The sequence below is a fragment of the Nannobrachium achirus genome, assembly GCF_963921795.1.
Source record: "Nannobrachium achirus genome assembly, chromosome: 6".
Classification (NCBI taxonomy): Eukaryota; Metazoa; Chordata; class Actinopteri; order Myctophiformes; family Myctophidae; genus Nannobrachium; species Nannobrachium achirus.
The window spans coordinates 16,085,670-16,107,229 of NC_137815.1; the positions used below are offsets into that span (position 1 = coordinate 16,085,670).

A 21,560-nucleotide genomic window follows, 5' to 3' on the forward strand; every position below is an offset into this window, starting at 1 on the left:
GCACAGCTGACTGTATCGTGTAATCAATTCCCAACAGATCCCCAAACCTGTTGTTTTGGGGAGCACTGGTTATTCAACCTCCTCTTGTGTGCTAGTGAGGTGCTCCCATGGGAGCGCCCTTATCGAGACATATACTTCATTGCGCAACGGTGTTCCGCGTCAAGAGTAGCTGATATACAAACTCACATCGCGTCACCAATGCAACCCTTCTGAGCTTGGAGGTCTGCGCGCGACACCGTCGCAGGACGGAGCATAAATTAGGCTTCATGGACTGCAGCTGGGCGAGCTGTAGATGCTTGTGATCCAGTGGATCGGGTGGGTGATCATGAGGAGCGCTCCCTCTGTTCTGATGACGGTGAATAGAGGTGGGGTTTGAAGGACAACTGTTTTGAATCGCTATTATTGTTTACAATCAACAGAAACTAAGGATTATATATTTCAAGAGTGAGAATTTACAGTAAAAATCCTACGCATTCTTCCTCCACACTGGGAGAAAAACGGCATCTGAAAGTTTGATGGAATGCATTTTTAAACACGAGTGCCATCCATTGCATCCTATGAACGGTGGGGTTCATTTGGTGCCGACCGGCGTGCGCATACTGGTTTATATCAATGTGGCGTGGACCATTAAGGCATCTATAGCAGAGTGGAGAAAGCTCCTATCGAGGCATTTGATGTTTGACGGAGGGGTTTCCAGGGCGTGGCTTGGTGGTGCCCTCCTGGTGATACGACCTGGTTACTATGACATCAAATTACATCAATTGTTTCATAAGGAGCTGTGTTTATGAGTCAGGTATTAGTGTAGCTCCATCATTGTTCAAAGAAATGTTATAATAACAATGTTATAATTTATGCTTATGATGTCAGTACAGTAGCTTTAATAAATGAAAAACAATGTTATAATTTATGCTTATGATGTCAGTACAGTAGCTTTAATAAATTACACATTTTAGAAATAAATACTAATTTCTATTTTTCTATAGTTTGGAAAATGAACTGAACCATGCATTCTGTCAATCTGTTCATCATTGTCACTCAACCTCAACATGGAAATCTATTATTGATCTCTGTGTGTGTGTGTGTGTGTGTGTGTGTGTGTGTGTGTGTGTGTGTGTGTGTGTGTGTGTGTGCGTGTGCGTGTGCGTGTCTGCGTGCGTGTGTGCGTGTGTGTGTGTTTCTAGACTCTCCTTTGAGGATGTCCATCATTCCAACATGGACATTGTGAGTAGAACCATCTCCTCTACAGAACAAGCACACTGAACATCACTAGAACCTCTACAGAACAATCACACTGAACATCAGGAAAGTCTCTGATTGTTTCCTGTCTGCTTTGTGTCTTTCAGAGCCATTTTGATCCCAGTGTGCAAACAGAACAGTCAACCAATCAATACAGGTCAGTCATTTAAACACAGAACAGTCAACCAATCAATACAGGGCAGTCATCCTAAACACAGAACAGTCAACCAATCAATACAGGGCAGTCATCCTAAACAGCTTCCTCTATAGAAATAGAAGATTTGTCTTTGAACCCATAAGTTTCCTGTTTCCACTGACATGTTTCTATTCAACCAGCCAGTGTAATTGTAAAATAACTTGACTAGTGAATAAAGCAAGTGGTGAACAATGCAAGGTGATATGGCATGTCCATAGTGAAAATACAATACATTTTAATACCAGCATTAAGTTAACACCCAAGGGGCCAAACTCGTTCAGTAACGAGATAAGGCCACTGGAGGTCGCTGTGCCAAAACTCCATGTCTCGTTGAGAAACGAGACAAAATGGTAAATGGTAAATGGTGCATTTATATAGCGCTTTTATCCAAAGCGCTTTACAGAGATTGTGCATTACATTCACCCATTCACGCACACATTCATACACCGGTAGCTGAGGAAACCATGCAAGGCACCAACCTGCTCACAGGGAGCAATGTGGGGTTCAGAGTCTTGCCAAGGACCCTTCGACATTAACTCAGGGGGAGCCCGGATTCGAACTGGGAACCCTTCGGGAACCCTTCGTGCTCTAATAACGGTTTCTCTACCCCTGAGCTATGCCACCCCAAAGACAAAGGGTTAACTGTGCAGCGTGCAGCTGCGCGCATGTTGTGTTGTCTGTGAAAGACCCTGGTCCATACGTCATAACGTGGCTTACACAGAAACAAAATGGCGCATCTAGGCTGCATACACTTCCATTCTATGCTGAAACATAAAAAGGGCTTTATCTCTGAATAAGGTGCAAAGAACGCCAGGGAAGCAGAGATCTGATTGTTTTCACGGCGACACTTTACCGCGATGGTCGGCCCCGGTTTGGATTTTAGTTTCGCGAGCGTTTGTAAACAAATGGATTATCTTCCTCAATCGTCAGCGGACACTCACGTGCACACGCACAAAGCTTCCGAGGCTCTTCAAAATAAAGCGTAAGTGAACGGCGGCAGCAGCAACAGCTAGAAATGTTGGAAACCTTGGCTTCCGTTGTGTTAATATAGGAGTAATTAAAGTGTTTCATGTTTGCATGTTTGGTATTCTAACAGCTGAAAACTATAATATGTTGGTATTCCAGTTGATATCATCCTGCGACCTTCACTTAAATTAAGGTCATGGAAGGTCTATGACATCACTTCTATGATGGAGAAGGAAGGGAAGTCCAGTCACTGTTCTTAGCTCCCAGTAGAAACATCTATTTATAGTAGGATACAATTTTTAACCCATGTGGGTTAATAACGTTGTCCTAATAAATAAATGTTTCTACTGGGAGTTAAGAACAGTGTGCAGACTCCCCTTCCTTCTCCAGTGTATGGAATGCTTCCATTTGGACTTTAAATCAGTACTATAAATAAAAAGCACCGTTACTATGATTGATGTCACATTGATGTCACCAGCTGTATAAAGGACTTCATATGAGTCTTACCAGTGTTTAGTGGTGGACTTTCACTTCTGGATGGAAGGACAATTTTTAAACATGCTACAAACTCTATATGGGATGGCTGGCCACATGTCCCCATACCATGGTTAGTCCATTGGACAAACACACACACACACGCACGCACGCACGCACGCACGCACACACGTGCGAGCGCGCACACACACACACACACACACACACACACACACACACACACACACACACACACACACACACACACACACACACACACACATACTCGTACGCACACATTATTATCTCAATAATGTGTTGTGTCATAGGTCCAATTTCCCTGGGGCGGGGCTGTTCCAGTGCAGAGCGACTGGGTTGGTGTTTGAAACAACAGGGGAAGGGGAAGTGGTCTATGGGACTGTTCAGTGGGAGGAAAGATGTCTCCATTCAATAGGAAGGACTCCTGCAGGCCCTCTGTTTGACATCCAGTGTCCTCAGAAGTGTGTCTGCCAGCTAGGCCTGCCACACTGTGAAATCACACCTGGTGAGTCACTCAATGTGTCCTCCAGCAAGATGTGGAAATGCACATGTTTCTTGTATAAAAAAGTAAAACAACACAACACAATTTAGGAGATGTTTTGTTAAAATTCAATGTGGATTTTTATATTTGAGTTGTGAGCAGTGTCATGGACTTGTGTTACTGTTGGACTAAGTTTGTTTAGGCATGGGATAGAACTCTTGTGTTTCTTGTGCTAATCCATAACCATTCTTTAATGTTTCAAATCCTTTCCACAGGTGATCTATGTGTGGCCCACATCACAGATGAGGGGGTGGAACTCTTAGAACCACTGAGAGTGACCCAGACTCATGTGTTTGTAAATGTGACCCACCTGTCTGGCTTTGGGATCCTGGAGAGGATTTCAAGCTTCTTTAAAACACAACCAAAACGTGCTCAGGTTCTGCTGTTCCTTTGTCCACCGGGATGTGAGGGACGGATGATAAATGTATTCCTGCTGCCGAAAAATGTGGATCCAAAAGAGGTACAATGTTATTTGTGTAATAGCTAGCATCTCTGTGACATTTGATACATTTAGACTTAATGAATTAAACTAAAATACAGATTTTGAATTGACAACAAGAGGCTAGTCTGTTAGGTGTGAGCGCTTTTGACAACAATATAAGTTTTTATTTATAGCCCGAATAATCATTATGGTTGGACCCTCCTCAAAAATTTTATAAAACAACATGTTTATGTCATTGTAGTTGATAAAACAACATATTTGTGTCATTGTAGGTGATAAAAAACATGTTTGTGTCATTGTAGGTGATGAAACAACATCCTGAGGATAAAAAACTCCCGACCACGTCTGAATGTGAGCTTACAGAGAACCAGCGCTACAGTCTGCAATGTTCTGATCCTTCATATGAAGTAGATCCCAAGGTATCACACATCAATACTACAACCTTCACACCTCAATGTTCTAATACTTCTTATGAAGTAGATCAAGGTATCACACATCAATACTACAACCTCACACCTCAATGTGAAGTTCTGCTCCTGCAGATGGAAGGAGATGTGACCAAATGTTTTTGCATGAATACATTTGAAAAAAAAAAAAAAAAAAAAAAAAAATATATATATATATATATATATATATATATATATATATATATATATATATATAAACTGTATTTCCACATTGCAATTTTTATATAAACTATTCATTAATTGAATTTCCCAAAAAATCATCATATTTATCGTTATCGGGATATAAAATGAGCTATATCAGGATATGAGAATTTGGTCATATCGCCCAGCCCTACTGGTGACATCATTGCTGTGTAAGCATTCAAGTTTTAACACCGTTTTGCTTTTTTCTACTACAACAACTACTATGTGTATGTGTTTTCAGGATGCTAAATATTATCAGAACTATGGACCAATTTTCCATCCAAAATTTGAGTTGACGATTGATCTCAATGCAAAAGTCATCCCATTGAAACTGCTGAGACCTGACGACAAGATAGTCTGGGAGAAGAAGATTAACCTGAAAGGTAAAGGCAAAATCTTATCTCATTATGAGATATACTTTATAGTGGAATATTTTAAAATAATGTCTTCCCCATTATAACTATCCTGGCCTTTGGATGGACAGCAACTTTACTTTAACTTCAGTTAAGACTTGCAGCCTTTGAATTCATAAGTCTAGTGCATCCATTGAGTTGGTAAGTCTGCTGTTGTATCCTACGGGCTTACACCCATTCCGGATGGGGTCCCAACTACTCCTTTAACAGTTTGTGCCTTTGCTAGGCCACATCTGCTCACTTTTCTGCATTTGTATTTAATTTCAACACTTTGTGTTGTTTGTTCTTGCAGTACGACGTGAAGCAAGGTCTACATCAGGTGAGCACCTCAGCTGTTGAGCATTACTATCTATGTATTTTAGCAAAGCGGTTTATAGAGAATGAATGTGTTTATTTTGGACATTAATTAAAAACAATAACATACAATAAAACATGAATTTTGTATGTTTATTTTTGGGTACATTTATATATTTTTTATTATAATCAAATTATTGGCTTAGGAAAGCCCTAACCCTAAAAATATATAGGCCTATGTATACATTGAAGACTTTATCAAGATCACTCATTTTGACTATGGAGTCCAGTATCGCGATGCCTCAAAGGCCCTGAAAACAAGGCAAACGAATTACTACATAAGCATGGGGTGGCTCATGGAAGCTGACAGAGTACAGCATCTTGCAATGGGCCAAGTGTACAAGATACAGTACATCACTAAGATACCTGTCAAACTACTGGTCTACAAGATACACTACACCACTAAGATACCCATGTACCTGGCACAATACTGGTCTACAAGATACTGGTGTACAACTACAAGATACACTACACCACTAAGATACCCATTTACCTGACACAATACTGGTCTACAAGATACTGGTGTACAAGATACACTACACCACTAAGATACCCATGTACCTGATGAAATATTGGTCTACAAGATACACTACACCACTATGATACGCATGTACCTGACAACATACTGGTCTACACAATACACTACACCACTATGATACCCATGTACCTGAAAAAACGTCAAGGATGTTAAAAATTACAACACCAGAGGCAGCTCCACAGATCACGTCCAGACCAGATTTCGCTAACAAAAAGGGTCAAATTCGACCAAATGCTACCTACCCCAATAGCAATTCAAGATGGTGTTGTTGTAAAAAATGTGCTTCTTAATTCCAATTTGAGTTTGTCTGTAGCTCTACACAGCATACATGGGCAACTGGCGGCCCGGGGGCCACATGCAGCCCCCACCTTCACTTAATGTGGCCTGCAGGTTAATACCAGAATACTGATATATTATTGATTTCAGCTGTTATAATTCCAAATGTGCAAACATGACCTGCTTTAATTACTTCAGTCGACTGTATATTAGTATCTTCTTGATGACTAGTAGCCTACTACTAGTCTTTTTTTTCTGTCCACTTCATTTGTGATTAAATTCATAAAGTACAAAATAACATAAGTAACACATGAACCTGTACATGCATTTGAAATTAAATACAAAAATTACTTTTCAGGATACAATAAAACAATAAATATCGGCTGCTGCCATCGGTTAATTTCAGCTTTATTTGCTGATACCGATGGAACATCCCTACTTGCATTTGATGAAATCTCTTCTGTTTTTGCATTCAGACGACAGAGATTATGAGCAGGAGGTGAAGCCTAAACGGTGCCAGGCTGGTGGCAAGGCCCTGTCCAAACAGAAACACATCCTGCCGGGGGACGAAGAACAAGAAGAAGACCGTAAGAACAACCAGACCACGCACACACACACACACACACACACGCACACGCACACACACACACACACACACACACACACACACACACACACACACACACACACACACACACACACACACTCATTAGGGGTTTAGAAAATCAATTTGATGACATTAATTGGCTTTAAAGTAAAAGTGGTTACTTGACAATTCCTCATACACACCCTATTAGGGATGAAACCATATAGTAACTGAATCAATCATTAATTTGCAACGATCTACTACAGTATATCGATATGCAAACAGCAAATTATCGTACCTTTTGGCTTTGTAACGTATCGTATCATTATTTGCAATGCAAATAATCGATTGTATGTAAACTATGTGTGCCTTGTATTTAACAATTTCAAGAAGAAAAATGAAAAAGAGGGGTTTAATTACTTTTCCATTCCATATAGCTACTCTTGGTCTATCGATAAATGTGTGTAATCTCTGTGTTCATGTCAAGGTGTGGGTTTGTCCATATATGTGACCGCTCCCCTACCAGTGTTTTGAGACAGAAGTCGGCGGTAATGAAACTCTACAATAGGGCTAAATGCTTTTGATTTAGTTTTTTCTGTGTTTTTAGTTTTTAGCCATAATAACACAGTTTGAATGTTGAAGAAGGTTTTTATAACAACCGATAGACGTTTTAGAGTCATTAAACATGTCTCTGTTTAAGAGATTTTCTGTGCTTATTTTGGGGGTGGAACAAACATTTACATAGAGTACTTTCGATTGGTCTCCACTATTGTTCTCCGCACTAGGCGAGCACCGCCCTTAAGCACAACGTGTTTCTGTTTGTCAACAGTAAACACAACAGTATCAATTTGTCTTTGTTGTAATGGCTAGTTGGCTACTAACTTTGTATCATTACGCTTGCTTAATCTTTGAATGTATGAACACAGCTAGGACAGCCTCCTGGAAAGGCTTTCTTTTGGATTTCACACAGCTGTGGTGACTCAGATTTACTGAAGGGTCGGCATTGCCTCGCTTTTACCCAGAAGTTAATGATGTCGCTGTGGACACCGTCACACAGCAGATACAGAAGTTAATAAATAATAAATACAGTGGTCAGTTGAGGACACACTGGGCTTAATTGCCGTTTGGTCCAATGCGAAGTGAGCCGTGTTTGTGCGACTATAAATTCACCCGTTTCTCTCTCTCTTTCTCTCTCTCCCTCCCCCTATCTTTCTCTTAAAGACAGGGTGAAATCAAAAACATGTTTTTCACACTTTTAGAGCATATCTGTAGTGATAATGTGGCCATACCTAACACACAAAAAAATAGAAAATACATTTTTTTTGTGTATATTTATATCAAAGGTCCCTAAATGGGCCATTCTTAATTACTTCCTGTGAACAGAAATTCAAAAAGTGATGACATAGATAGACTTTTTGAATATAAATGAACCTTTGATTACATTCACCTGTTTGTTTCCCATTGCTGGCTCCCATTACTCCCATTACTCAGATTTTAAATCCCATCGCCTGAAGGGCTGGTCCTCTCAGATTGGTTCAGAAACACACAGGCTTCCTTTTCAAACTGAAACTTCAAAATAAAATACCCCAAATAGTCATTTCATTGGGTCTTTAATCTGTCATGGGGGGAGTTAGCAGTGGGTTTAGCTCAATCTGCCATAGAAGGATCTGGGGTTCAAGTGGTTTATAATCAGTGTCAGGTTAACCTTATATTCTTATTGCATGCATCGTTTCATAAGCACCACTGAGCTCTGTCCTCCCTCCGTCTCCATCATGTTACAAAACATGTCGCTACCTTCCCCATGAGAGAGACAGAGAGAGACGGGTGAATTAGAGCGACACACTTTCCTGGTCAAGTGAGCATCACTTTGTATGGAGAGAGAGAGTGACGATATTGTGTGCAAAGAAATGTGAGAGCAGTGGTGGGAAAAGTACTCATATCTTTACTCAAGTAAAAGTATCAATACTTTAATGCAGAAATATTTGTTACTAGTAAAAGTCTGGTGTTCAGAATTTACTTGAGTAAAAGTATAACAGTATTTCCATCAAAATGTACTTAAAAGTACCAATAGTCGGGGCGCCTGGTGGCCTAGTGGACCAGGCGCATACCATAGGCATTGCCATTTCTGCATCAATGCCTGTCGGTGTCGCCGGTTCGATTCCCGATCCAGTCGACCTTTGCCGCATGTCACTCCCTGTCTCTCCCCCATTTCCTGTCAGTCTACTGTCCTATCCAATAAAGGCAAAAAGCCCCAAAACAAATCTTTAAAAAAAAAAAAAAAAAAAAAAGTACCAATAGTAAAGGTACTCATGTAGTAAGCATCCTTCATTTCATGTTTTGCAGATGTACAAGCTCAAAGTCTAGTGGACTAAAAGTATTGGAAATACTAAAGTAAAGAACAAATACTTCAAAATTATACTTAAGTAAATGTACTTAATTACTTTATAGCAGTATTGACATCCGACAGTTGACATCTAGTGGGGGAGTGTTTTGGGGAGTGGTTAGAGGTGGTGTTAACTACTATGTCACTCCCATTTTCTGGGACCCGGAAAGGTGTTCAAATTTGAAGGGCATTTTCTATGCTTTGGTGTTTCTGGTGTTTCAAATGATCGCATCTTCAAATTTTGTCCAATTTTACCATGTTGTACTATGTTGAAATATAATATTTGCTAGAGAATCACAGTGTTTAGTTATTTATATCCATAAATAAAAACGTGTATTGTACAATTTAGGAATGAAGCCACAGGCTGTATAATTACTAATATTGTCATATTAAAGGAGTAGTTCACTCCCAAAGGTTTATTTTTTTTCCTATTGATTGACCCCAAATGCTTCTTATCATTAAGGTCTTATGAACAGGTTTGTGGTGATTCTGACCACCCTCCTAGGAGGAGTTTGTTAAAGTACTACCCGTGAAATAAATAAATAAATAAAGAACACCACGTTAATTTTCAGACATGTAGGTCAAACCATATTGTGGGGCTTCAACGTTGAAATGTTGTAAGTGATGTAATGTACTGTCTGTGTTGAGTACCTTTATTATGTAGGCCTAGTGATGTCTTGGTGTTTCCTGTGTTGGCATAGTTACTGTTACCTGTCTTGTCTCACCTCCCTGTGATTAGTTATTGTTCTCCACCTGTGTCCTGTTTGTCTTCAGCCAATCATGTGTTAGTCTTGTGTCTATTTAAACCCCCACTTCCTTGTGTGCCCTTGTCAGATCTTAAAGTGTTGTCATGCTGTTGTGTTCCAGTCGACCAGTCCTGTGTGTTTAAGATAATAAATAAGTATACATTTGACCTGCTCTGCACCTGCCTGTCTGTTTTGCTCCTGGGTCCAACAATCCTGCCTCACAACGTGACAAGTGATGCTTTACAAGCAAATGAAAGATAACATTTCTTCTTTGCTTGACAGCTGTGCCTCATCCAGAAAAGACCATGGCTTCCACTCACATAGATGCTCCACAGGTAGGTGTACTGGCAAATAGCAACTCAAAATAAGGTGTCATTGTTACAATTGTTGCATATTGAAACAAAAAATAATACCCGCTACTCATTTCTATAGGACTCGTCTGTGAAGATATTGGTCGCTGACAAGGTGAAACTTGTCAAGTGGTTCACCACAGATCTCCACATCCTACAGCATGCTCAGGCTGATGGAATTATTAATCAAAGAGTTTATGAACAACTGATTGCATTGCAACCAGAAGCTGCTTGCATTAAACTTATTGATAGAATGATTAACGGAGGAGAGGGTACTTCATTTCAGTTCCTGAAACATCTACGAAAAACTGAGATTGTCGACACGTATCCACAACTCGAGATATGGAATGCTTCTTTTGCCCTGCCAGATAAAAAAGAAAACTAGAAGCAGTGCTCTTCCAAGCACAGGTCTCCAGGCCAGGCGGCCTGTTATAGCGCCACAATGATGCTGATTTGAAAAGTTTGAAGTGGCATTTTTTCCTCGGCCTAGTGGGAATGTGCGTGCACAATTTCAAAAAAATTGCACGTTGTGTTCGTGATTTGAGGCATTTTGTTCAAATCTTACAAACTTTGAAAGCCAATCTCAGCCAATCAGGATGGAATATGGACAATCAGACAGATCCATGTCGATCACATGACTGTAGATCTTTATTTGCACCGGGTGTAATTACTTTGTTTGACTGCGTAATCCATTGAAAGTATGAAAGGTTTAGATTAAGTAAGTGATGCTGTGATGGAAACGCACAATGCCTGTACTTTTCGTATCCTGTTCTGTTTTCACACAACATCTGTGGAGACGGTAACTAATGACAAGCAGAAGTAAACATACCTCATTACCTCATACTGTACCTTTTAAATACATTATATCTTTGATGTTGATGTTTTTGCTCAATAGACTGAGGAACAGTCATTTGACCAGTTTTATGTTTGATCATGTAAATATCACAGTGTCTCTGATGTCCATACATTCATGTATTGAATTGATCATGTAAATATCACAGTGTCTCTGATGTCCATACATTCATGTATTATGATCATGTAAATATCACAGTGTCTCTGATGTCCATACATTCATGTATTGATCATGTAAATATCACAGTGTCTCTGATGTCCATACATTCATGTATTGATCATGTAAATATCACAGTGTCTCTGATGTCCATACATTCATGTATTGATCATGTAAATATCACAGTGTCTCTGATGTCCATACATTCATGTATTGATCATGTAAATATTACAGTGTCTCTGATGTCCATACATTCATGTATTGATCATGTAAATATCACAGTGTCTCTGATGTCCATACATCCATGTATTGATCATGTAAATATCACAGTGTCTCTGATGTCCATACATTCATGTATTGATCATGTACATATCGACGGGGACGACCTTTACTTTTTGGACAGGATGTGTGGAAAAAGGTAAGAATCAACAATCTGATGTGGAACGTAATCTCAGAGCTGTACAGTGGAGGGAAAGCTTCTGATTGGAGCTTGTTTGATTTGTGATATTTCACACAACACACTGGGAACACTGTATATTTGACCTGTTGTGTGTGTGATCATGTAATTATCACAGTAGCAGCCTTGTGCCTTTTGTAAAGGCTATAAAGCTTGATATTTGATGCATTTATTTGACTCTCCTCTGGTCTCTGAATGCTCTCATGATGATGCTGGTTGACTATAGGATCCATTAGCCACAACCAGCCTACAGTAGAGGCTATGAATCTGCATCTGAGTGTCAACATCCTCCATTAAAAGTCCATTCATGAAACAGTAAGAGTCCTTTTATATGTGATTGTATTAAACGATGATAAACTCATCAGTATTACAGCTGTTCAGACAGCTTGGGCTCTCCTCTTTATCTCTGTCAACACTGTTTCATATAAATGTTATGATCAACTTTATGTCAATAAACTTTGTGAAAACAGTTCAGTAACAGTGTTAAATAGTATACGGTATTACAATACAAGGTCACAACGCCTCGCACTGCGAGCTTGTGAGCCTGTAGATCGGCTATTCTTGGCAAAGAGGTTTGTTGTGTAGAGGGAAAAGAAGAGCAGACTAAGTATTGGCGGTTCAAGACACATTAAACCATGAACAACACTGATGATAGTGCTGTCAAACAAGTATGCTGTCTAAGAAATCTATGAACGCACAAAAAGGTTCAATTGGAGCTAGCTGTATAGAAACCCACCTATACACACACGCACGTGCGCGCGCACACACGCACAGTGCCACGGCTCCATTTCATTAGGCCTAGATGTTTTTCTGCAGGTCAAATAGCCTAGAGCCCTAGACCAGGGGTCTTCAACGTTTTCAGGCCAAGGACCCCTTAGTTGAGGGAGAGATGAAGCAGGGACCACCACAACCTTTTTGAGGATTCCATATAGTTGTTTGACAGCACAATCGTCAGTGTATTTTGGATTCATGTCAATTTGTGTTTTGAGATATTTAACCACTTGAACCGTCAATACCTAATGAAGTTGACCTTTCACTATGTACTTGGTCTGCTCTTTTTCCCCTCTACACCAAACCTCTAAGCTTGTAGATTGGCTATTTTTGGCTAAAGTTCTCAGAATATGGACTTTATAGTAGTTAATATAAAAAAGGACAAAAAGATTTCTATCGCAGAGATTTGGAGGACCCCCTGTTGTAACTCTGAGGACCCCTTAGGGGTCCCGGACCCCCTGTTGAAGACCCTTGCCCAAGACAATAGAGGGTAGGCTATGCACGTGACATCATCATCATACCCGTAAGTTATGCGGGGACGCCTACTGAGTGGCCCATACATCCAAACAGAAAAGTCCTATCTGATTGCATTAAACTACATTAAATAACATTAAACTCACTTTGCCACTCAATGTGCCATTCACTTTATGCGCATACCCTCTATATAGACATGATTCCTGCTTCATACTCAAGATCTGCTTAACAGAGACATTTCATTGTTTTACAACAGAATATTTTCATATCAAGGCAAAAAACAACAAAAAAATATATATATATTTTTAACAGCTCACAGTCAGCATGTCAGCAAGTATGGGTCCCACTTCACATGCCCCCCTAGTGGCGAAGATAAGAACTTCTAGGAACTCAGATTGCACTTCAACATGACTTGACCAAATAGTTTCCATTGAGAGTTGAGTGAAAGGAGAGGGAGGATGAGGTGAATGGAAGATGTAGTGGGCACAACATTAGTCATGATAATAAGACACAAAACATCATAGTCCCTAGAAGGGACACACTCTGTGAATGCAGGTTATTGTCAGATACTCCCCATATAGCTTCAATCCAGTTTTCCCGCCCCGCCTGTGCTGTGAGAGAAGATACACTGGTGTTTGATACAACCGTCATTACATATTTGTATTGTAAAACGGTGACATAAACAGCTACATTACAATGTTGTTATGGGAGAAATATTTGAGACAGGGAGTGGAACTTGTTGGTAGTTTTTTCTTCTCCTAAATGCGTGGATTATTTCAGGTAAATTAGCCTATAGCTACCTACAGCTACAGGTAGCTGCTTAGCTAAATGCAAAGTTAACATTAATGTTTACAAGCAACTAGCCTAGTCAACGTGAGTTGAATATACTAGCTCCTATAATAATGAGTGTGTGTGTGTGTGTGTGTGTGTGTGTGTGTGTGTGTGTGTGTGTGTGTGTGTGTGTGTGTGTGTGTGTGTGTGTGTGTGTGTGTGTGTGTGTGTGTGTGTGTGTGTGTGTGCGTGCGTGCGTGCGTGCGTGCGTTGCGTGCGTGCGTGCGACGCGCGTAGGTCGTTGGGTTAAATCTCATGTGTGTTGGTAGGATATGAAATTGATCTGGTTCTCAATGTCTTCATATCAATGACATCCAAAATGGATTTGTATTTTGGGGTCCCAAACAATATGTTCCATGAAGATTGGTATTGTTAAAACATTTCAAAACTATTGCATTTCATTAAATTGAATATTTTTAAGATGTAGGCCTATTTTTCACCTCATAAATGGCCTCTCTACAAGCTTTGATCATTTCTATATTTAAATGTCTCTAAAATAGCAGAACCAGGCCTACAAGCTCACAACACATCATGTGCTTACAGTGCTTTGTGAGCTTAGCTATTTTCGAGTATATTCAAAGTATAAAATAGGGTCCTGGGGACCCCTGGAACCCCCTCCTGGACCCTATGGGTCCCCAGACCCCTCTTAAAGAACCACTGAAGTATGAGGATCTTATCAGCTAATTGATGCAATGTATAAACTGTATTCTTGCAACCTGTCTTAAAAAAAGGTTTTGCTGCCACCTAGTGGGAAATGGGTTGAGTACAGTCAATAGATCAACAGACCAACTGTCGTTTACCACATGTTCAGTGGTTCAGACAACCCTTGTATGTTAATAGTGATAATATCAATGATAGCAATGACCACAAAAACAGTAACAATATTTGAGCTGCCATGGGCAGACGTTCGTATTGGAACTATTATGGTAATTACAGCATACCTAAATGGAAATGGCACACCAAAAATCTGACATATTTTCTTTCTTTCTTTCTTTCTTTCTTTCTTTCTTTCTTTCTTTCTTTCAAATATTCAAAGCTTATGGAGTTCCTCCCAACCTATCAGACTGTAGGAGCCATGGTGCATGGCATGCACACAGTGACAGGTACCAGGACCGCGGTGATGACCACAATGACCATCCACCTTTAATGAAACTGAAATAAATCATTGACTTTTAATACAGAGGCTCATGGGTCAATATTTTGAATGTTTTTGAAACATTTTCACAACAAAATCTTGTGTGGAGGTCCCTGGCATATTTTCAGATTTTCAGAGTCTGCGACTGTGGACAAATATATTAATCTTGGGGTCCTTGATATGAAAAAAAAAGAAGAAATGGGAACCACTGGTTTAAAAAGCATTAAAAAGCAAGCCAAATAAGCGACTACATTTTTTTTCTTTTAAGAGACCCATAATTGCTTATTATAAGCAGACATGGCAACACAGGTTTCACCCAGAGCCCAACATTGAGTTTCCTGTTTACCACTTTCCCAGGTGTTTCGCCCAGCCCAGGTGTTTCGCCCTGCTTCCTGGGAGTGGCCAGGAATAAGGTGCCAGATGGACGCTGCTGGAGGGTTCGTCTGAGGATGACCCAGACAGGGAGGGCTCTACGATGAGTATAGCCCATGAGGTCCAACGTTTGACCCTGGCCTTCACTTACACAAGTGATGAAGCCAAGAAGAAGACATCTCAAGGTAAGAACCTGATTAGTTTTAGTTTTTTTTGCCATATTATATTGTGTTGTATATGCTGTGTACTGATGCCATTCGTGTGGGACGGTCCAATGACTGGGTGTCTATGAAACATGTTCAACATGTGAAGTCTACACTCTACAGTGCTGTCTGTTGTGTTGTGGCTGTTGTTGAAGGTAGTGAGTCATGACAGGATACATGCACACATGCTACAGTAGGCTATGTGCTTCCCTGCAAACCAATAAATGTCATGATGACGACGTCCTCCAGTGACTCCGGTGACGTTCAGAACTCGGCCAGATCACAGCCCTATTATGGGGGATGATCTTGATGTCATTACCAGGATGTCATATGGACTTTTTTGTTTGACAGGATTATTGTTATTGTTTGTAATGTTAGTTGAAATATGAGCATATAAGGTTATATTCTGGGACATATCTGACTAGTTATGATATTTATCTGGCCTCGATCGGACCCTCTGATTGATCCAGGTCGTCTATTTTCGTGGGCAGGTTTTATGTTGGTTGAAATCATCAGGTGATATTCTTGGCCAGATCTGACTAGTCATGGTTTGACTTGATCTGGCCCCAATCAAGACGTCACTGATTGGTCCAGGTTCTGACCGTGATTGCTGGGTTGTTTGTGTTGTTGTTGCTGTTGTGATTGAGAGCTGCAGTTGATCTCCTGATGTACAGTAAATCATGTATTTATTTTCAATAATATTAGCCTTTAGCCCTTGCCGAGTCAGACAACATCCTTGGTTTGAACACACTTTATTTTATTATACAAAATAAAACTGCATACTGCACTGTTTACACTTGACAGGACAGCTTTTCTTCCACATAAACAAAATATATACAGTATACTGTATAAAAAACAAAACACCTCTACGTCTGTAACGCATCTTACAATACTACATACAATGAAAGCAAAGATTAACCACTATATGTACCTCACTACTCTCTTCATAAAGTGCATCTTTTTAAGACCGAAAGACAAACATATCTTCAATGTAACATACAGAATGTGGCGGCATTTTATAGATCCAGGGTCTTCAACGTTTTCAGGCCAAGGACCCCTTAGTTGACAGAGAAATGAAGCAGGGACCCCCATAACCTGTTCATAGTTCCATATAGTTTCATTGTTTGACAGCACAATCATCATTGTATTTTGGATTCATGTCAATTTGTGTTTTCAGATATTTAACCACTAGGGCCGTCATTACCTAATAAACTTGACCTTTTACTCTGTACTTAGTCTGCTCTTTTTCCCCTCTACACCAAACCTCTTTGCCGAAAATAGCCGATCTACAAGCTCACAACGACTCGCAGCGTGAGGTGTTGTGAGCTTGTAGATCTGCTATTTTTGGTTACATTTCTCAGAATATGGACACTAGGGTTCAAGTTGTTAATATAAAAAGGATTGGAAGATTTGGAGGACCTCCTGTAGTAACCCCCTAGGGGTCCCGAACCCCCTGTTGAAGACCCCTGTTATAGATTCATACAAAAAAAAAAAAAAGAAACTGGAATGTCACGTGATACAAAGCGTACAGAGGACACAGAAATAACTTGTTTCAGAACACATGAAGCTCCATTACTACTCCATGGCACAACGGTACGGCTGGCAGAGGTGTGAATTCTTATTTCCAATCACACTTGGCATCACGGTTTTTATACGAGTTAAAAAAGAACCTCAATCACAATCTGAAAAGAACTCCTGGCCTGTAACAGTAATGGTAGCAATGACTGGTAGCAAATCTGGATATACCGTATTTGAAATGTGTACACAGTTTGGAAAAACAAACACATTACAGTATCAATATTTGTCATCACATTCCTGTTTAATGCCATGCTATGTGTATGTGTACAGTGTGTGTATTATGTACTACTAGAAGCTGGGCCGCCCTTCGGGCGGCCCAGCGTCTAGTCGGCGACCTGGCCAACTCGGAACAATGTAAATAGGGAATGAATGCCCCGCCCTTTAATGCAAACCCCATTATACCTGTTTTCATAGGACCCGTTTGGACCATCTGTCTGCCTGTGTCCATTTATGCCCATATATGGAGATATCTGTATCTGTCTGTCTGTCGGTGTCCATTTTATGTCCATATATGGAGATCACTGCAGTTATAGTTCTGGGTCCATTTTATGCCCATATATGCCCATATATGGAGATATCTGTCTCTCTGCGTCCATTTTATGCCCATATATGGAGATCTGTGTATCTGTCTGTCTGTGTCCCTTTTATGCCCGTATATGGAGATATTTGTGATTCTGCGTCCATTGTATGCCCATATATGCCATATATGGAGATATCTGTTTATCTGCGTCCATTTTATGCCCATATATGAGATCTCTGTCGCTTTTTCAAAAAGATGGTCAAAACGGGTTCTATGACAACAGGTATAATGGGGTTTGCATTAAAGGGGGAATCGGCACTGTGTCTGCAACACAGTCGGAGGCACAGACAGATATACAGAGATCTCCATAATGGGAATAAAGGGACACAGACAAACAGATGGAGGAGGAGACAAACTTAATGCAAACCCCATTATACCTGTTGTCATAGGACCCGTTTTGACCATCCGTTTGCCTGTGTCCATTTATGCCCATATATGGAGATATCTGTATCTGTCTGTCTGCGTCCACTTTATGCCCATATATGGAGATCTTTGACCATCTGTTTGCCTGTGTCCATTTATGCCCATATGGAGATATCTGTATCTATCTGTCTGCATCCATTTTATGCCCATATATGGAGATCTATGCAGACACAGTGCCAGTTCCGGAAAATCCTGATGTCAGACATCAGAATCCGAACCTTTCGTGATGGTTCCAGAAAATCGTGTATCGGGTCGGGTCGAGGCCGAGCACTGCACTACCTGCTGCGGTGGGGAACGCGGGTGCCGAATTTGAAATAGGGAATGAATGCCCCACCCTTTAATGCAAACCCCATGAATGCCCCACCCTTTAATGCAAACCCCAATATACCTGTTGTCATAGGACCCGTTTTGACCGTCTGTTTGTCTTTGTCCACTTATGCCCATATATGAAGATCTCTGCACACACAGTACCGGTTGCGGAAAACTCTGATGTCAGACATCAGCTCCGCATACAGGCATTCATTTTATTCCCATATATGGAGAACGCGCGTGCCGGTGGGACGAACGGTTCTCGAGATACGCGGATTACATACATACACACTCACTCACAGAGATTTTTTGTTGACTCATGTGGCGTACGTGATGTCAGAGCCTTTTATGAAGTGATGTCACAATGAGTCAGCGCTTGCGCCGATTTCCTCCGGAACAGCCTGATGTCAACAATCAAGCAGACAGACAGACACGCAGAGACTTCTCGCATTTATAGATAGATGTGATAGCTTCTTTATTGCCATAAAGAAGCTATCACATATGCCCAACATATCTACTGTATCTGTGTGACTGCATGCCTGTCTGTATTATTTGTACTTGTTATATATGAGCATAAAAGGTTATATTCTGGGACATATCTGAGTTATGATATTTATCTGGCCTCGAACAGACCCTTTCTGATTAATCCGGGACGTCCGTTTTCGTAGGCAGGATTTATGTTGGTTGAAATCAGGTGATATTCTAGGCCAGATCTGACTTGATCTGGCGCCAAGCCAGACGTCACTGATTGGTCCAGGTCCTGACCGCTGTATGTGTCAAATCAACGAACGTGGGTGATCCATGCATTGATACAGTATAATGATTAGTCTACTCATCACCACTTATCCTTTTCTATGCTTGAAGAATGATTGACAGGCATACTGTCCAAACTGTCCGGCTGTGACGTGTTTTTTTCCCTCCTTAGAAAGGAAACATCACTGTTCTTAAACATTCCCATGGTTTTGTTCCAGACAGGGCATCGAAGAAACCACTGAAAGTACAGTATGCACTAGTCATTACGGTTCCCATTTGGTCCGAGTGTTGTAATATTGTTCTCAAATGGGTTTCCTACGGGTACGGGATCCAATGTTTGTTTAGAGAAGGTTGGTTACAGGCACACCACGCCATTATCCAAAATGACCCTTAATAATGGATTCTTTTTAATTAACATGCAGGCTTTTACTGTGCAGTAGTTCAGAAAGTTGTAAGAAATCCTGTGCTGTCATGGCGGAGTATCAGAAGAGAGGTGCGTCGTTCTAAAGTCATAGGACTGTGCCATCATTTCAGTGCTGGAAGCTGTGAGCTTAATGTGATGTCCTCGATCAAAATGTTTAGACCGCAAAAAAGAATATGGACGAAGGGACTGCAACGTCACCCTTTGGTTTCTACAGACCCGTTTTGAACGCTTAGAAAAGAACCCACTTGTGCAACCAAAACCAGAGTGCTATTGGTGTGAAGGGGAGTGAGGGGTGGTTCTTCACTCAGTCGACCCAATCACATGCCACGAAAACATACCCTGCTTCAGCATCAAATTAAAAAAAAAATCAACGGACCATAATTTACAAAAAGGCATATAATGCTGTCTGAAAGAAGACTTGAAACTTACGATTGAAAACATAAAGTCTTTTATGAAAAGGTTTACTACGGTGACACAAACCAAGAGTTCCCATCGACTTCAGTGGAATGAAAATGCTTCTGCAGCCGGAGGAGGGGAATCACCCCCACGCAGATGCTGGGTCATTAATTAATGACAACTGCAGCGTTGGTTTCATTTTCATGATCCAATCCTTCGCTGCCTGCCGTGGAGGTCAGGCCTCACATGGCTGATTCACACTTTGGCAAAAACAAAAAGTCATGTCGCAACATTAATGCTTTGTGTTGTGTGTGACATCTAATTACAGTATCCACCGTTCCAGAGGACTGTGGATGGAAGTCACACGATTGTGTCGTAGGCAGATTAGAACGCTTCCTTGAAGACCATACCATCGGCAGTGTACCAGACGGGTGACTATAGAACTCGTATGGATCGTCAGAGGGCTGTACCATCCCAGAATGAATGGGTTTTTAATGTTTGTGCCGTGGTGCGCGCACAGGGTGGAAGGGCGTAGTTCTCAGAAGTCGTAGGGCCGTAGCATCATGGCGGTGTAGCGCAGGGAGTAGCTGGGACCTCGGAAGTGATGCCACTTGATGCCGTTGAGCTTCCTTATGTTGTGGCCCACGGTGTAGTAGATGCCATTCAGGTTGGAGAGGCCGCAGGCGTCGAACCACCAACCTGAAGGAGAGATGAGAGAGAGAGAGAGAGAGAGAGAGAGAGAGAGAGAGAGAGAGAGAGAGAGAGAGAGATGTGAAGGAATATGCAGGATGAGCAGTGGTTCTCAAAATGGGGCTTGGCCTGGGGACCCCCAGGGGTCCTTGAGGAGCTTCCAGGGTGTCCCCAGCAAAAGTATATAAAAGAAATCACAACCAAAGTGAAGTGAGTGGTGCCACTTCTGTCATGGCAAGTGTCCTCTTCTTTGGTATAACATGCTGGGGTGGCAACAACAGAGCAGGTGACACGTTAAACCTAAACAGACTGGTGAGGAAAGCAGGCTCTGTCGTTGGGTCCTCTCTGCAGGGGGTGGAGGAAGTAACCAGGGTGCGATCAGCGAGGAAGCTGGACTCCATCTTGGAGAACTCCTCCCACCCCCTCCATCTTGAGATCACCAGCTACTGGAGTAAGAGAGGAAACGACCGCTTTGCCTACCCAGGACGGAGATGCGAGAGATTAGGAAAATCTTTTGTACCGGCTGCCCTTAAGCTGTACAACGAGACACATAACGGACGAATGAAAAGGACTTCCTTCCTAACTTAGACTGACGGAACTATTGCTGTATTGACTTTGACCTCTAAGGACCTTCCAGGGAAAGTGCTCATGTGCGTCTTGCGGTGACATGCTTCCTAGTTTCTTCTTCTCTGAGCTGTTATTGTTTTGTTTTTTCGCACTGTTTTTTTTACTTTGCACTATTAAGTTGGAACTATTGCTGTATTGACTTTGACCTCTAAGGACCTTCCAGGGAGAGTGCTCATGTGCGTCTTGCGGTGACACGCTGCCTAGTTTCTTCTGCTCTGAGCTGTTTCTGTTGTTATTTTCGCACTGTTTTTCGACATTGCACTATTAGGTTGTGTTGGTAGTTTCTGAGTATGTGTCTTGTTTAACAATGACAGTGAGATACTTGTTGCACTAACTAG

The 21,560-nt window shown here is 41.2% G+C and overlaps 1 protein-coding gene across 1 annotated transcript in view; it reads right to left on the bottom strand.

Annotated features, from left to right (window-relative positions):
- Window positions 1-20,443: 20,443 nt before the first annotated feature.
- Window positions 20,444-21,560, bottom strand: part of angpt4 (angiopoietin 4) — a gene marked incomplete at both ends in the record, with an annotated part of 155,909 nt that continues 154,792 nt past the window's right edge. Inside the window, one exon of the mRNA XM_080727957.1 lies at window positions 20,444-20,604. Within this exon, the coding sequence (XP_080584083.1) occupies window positions 20,444-20,604 (161 nt within the window). The remainder of the gene's footprint in view (window positions 20,605-21,560) is intronic.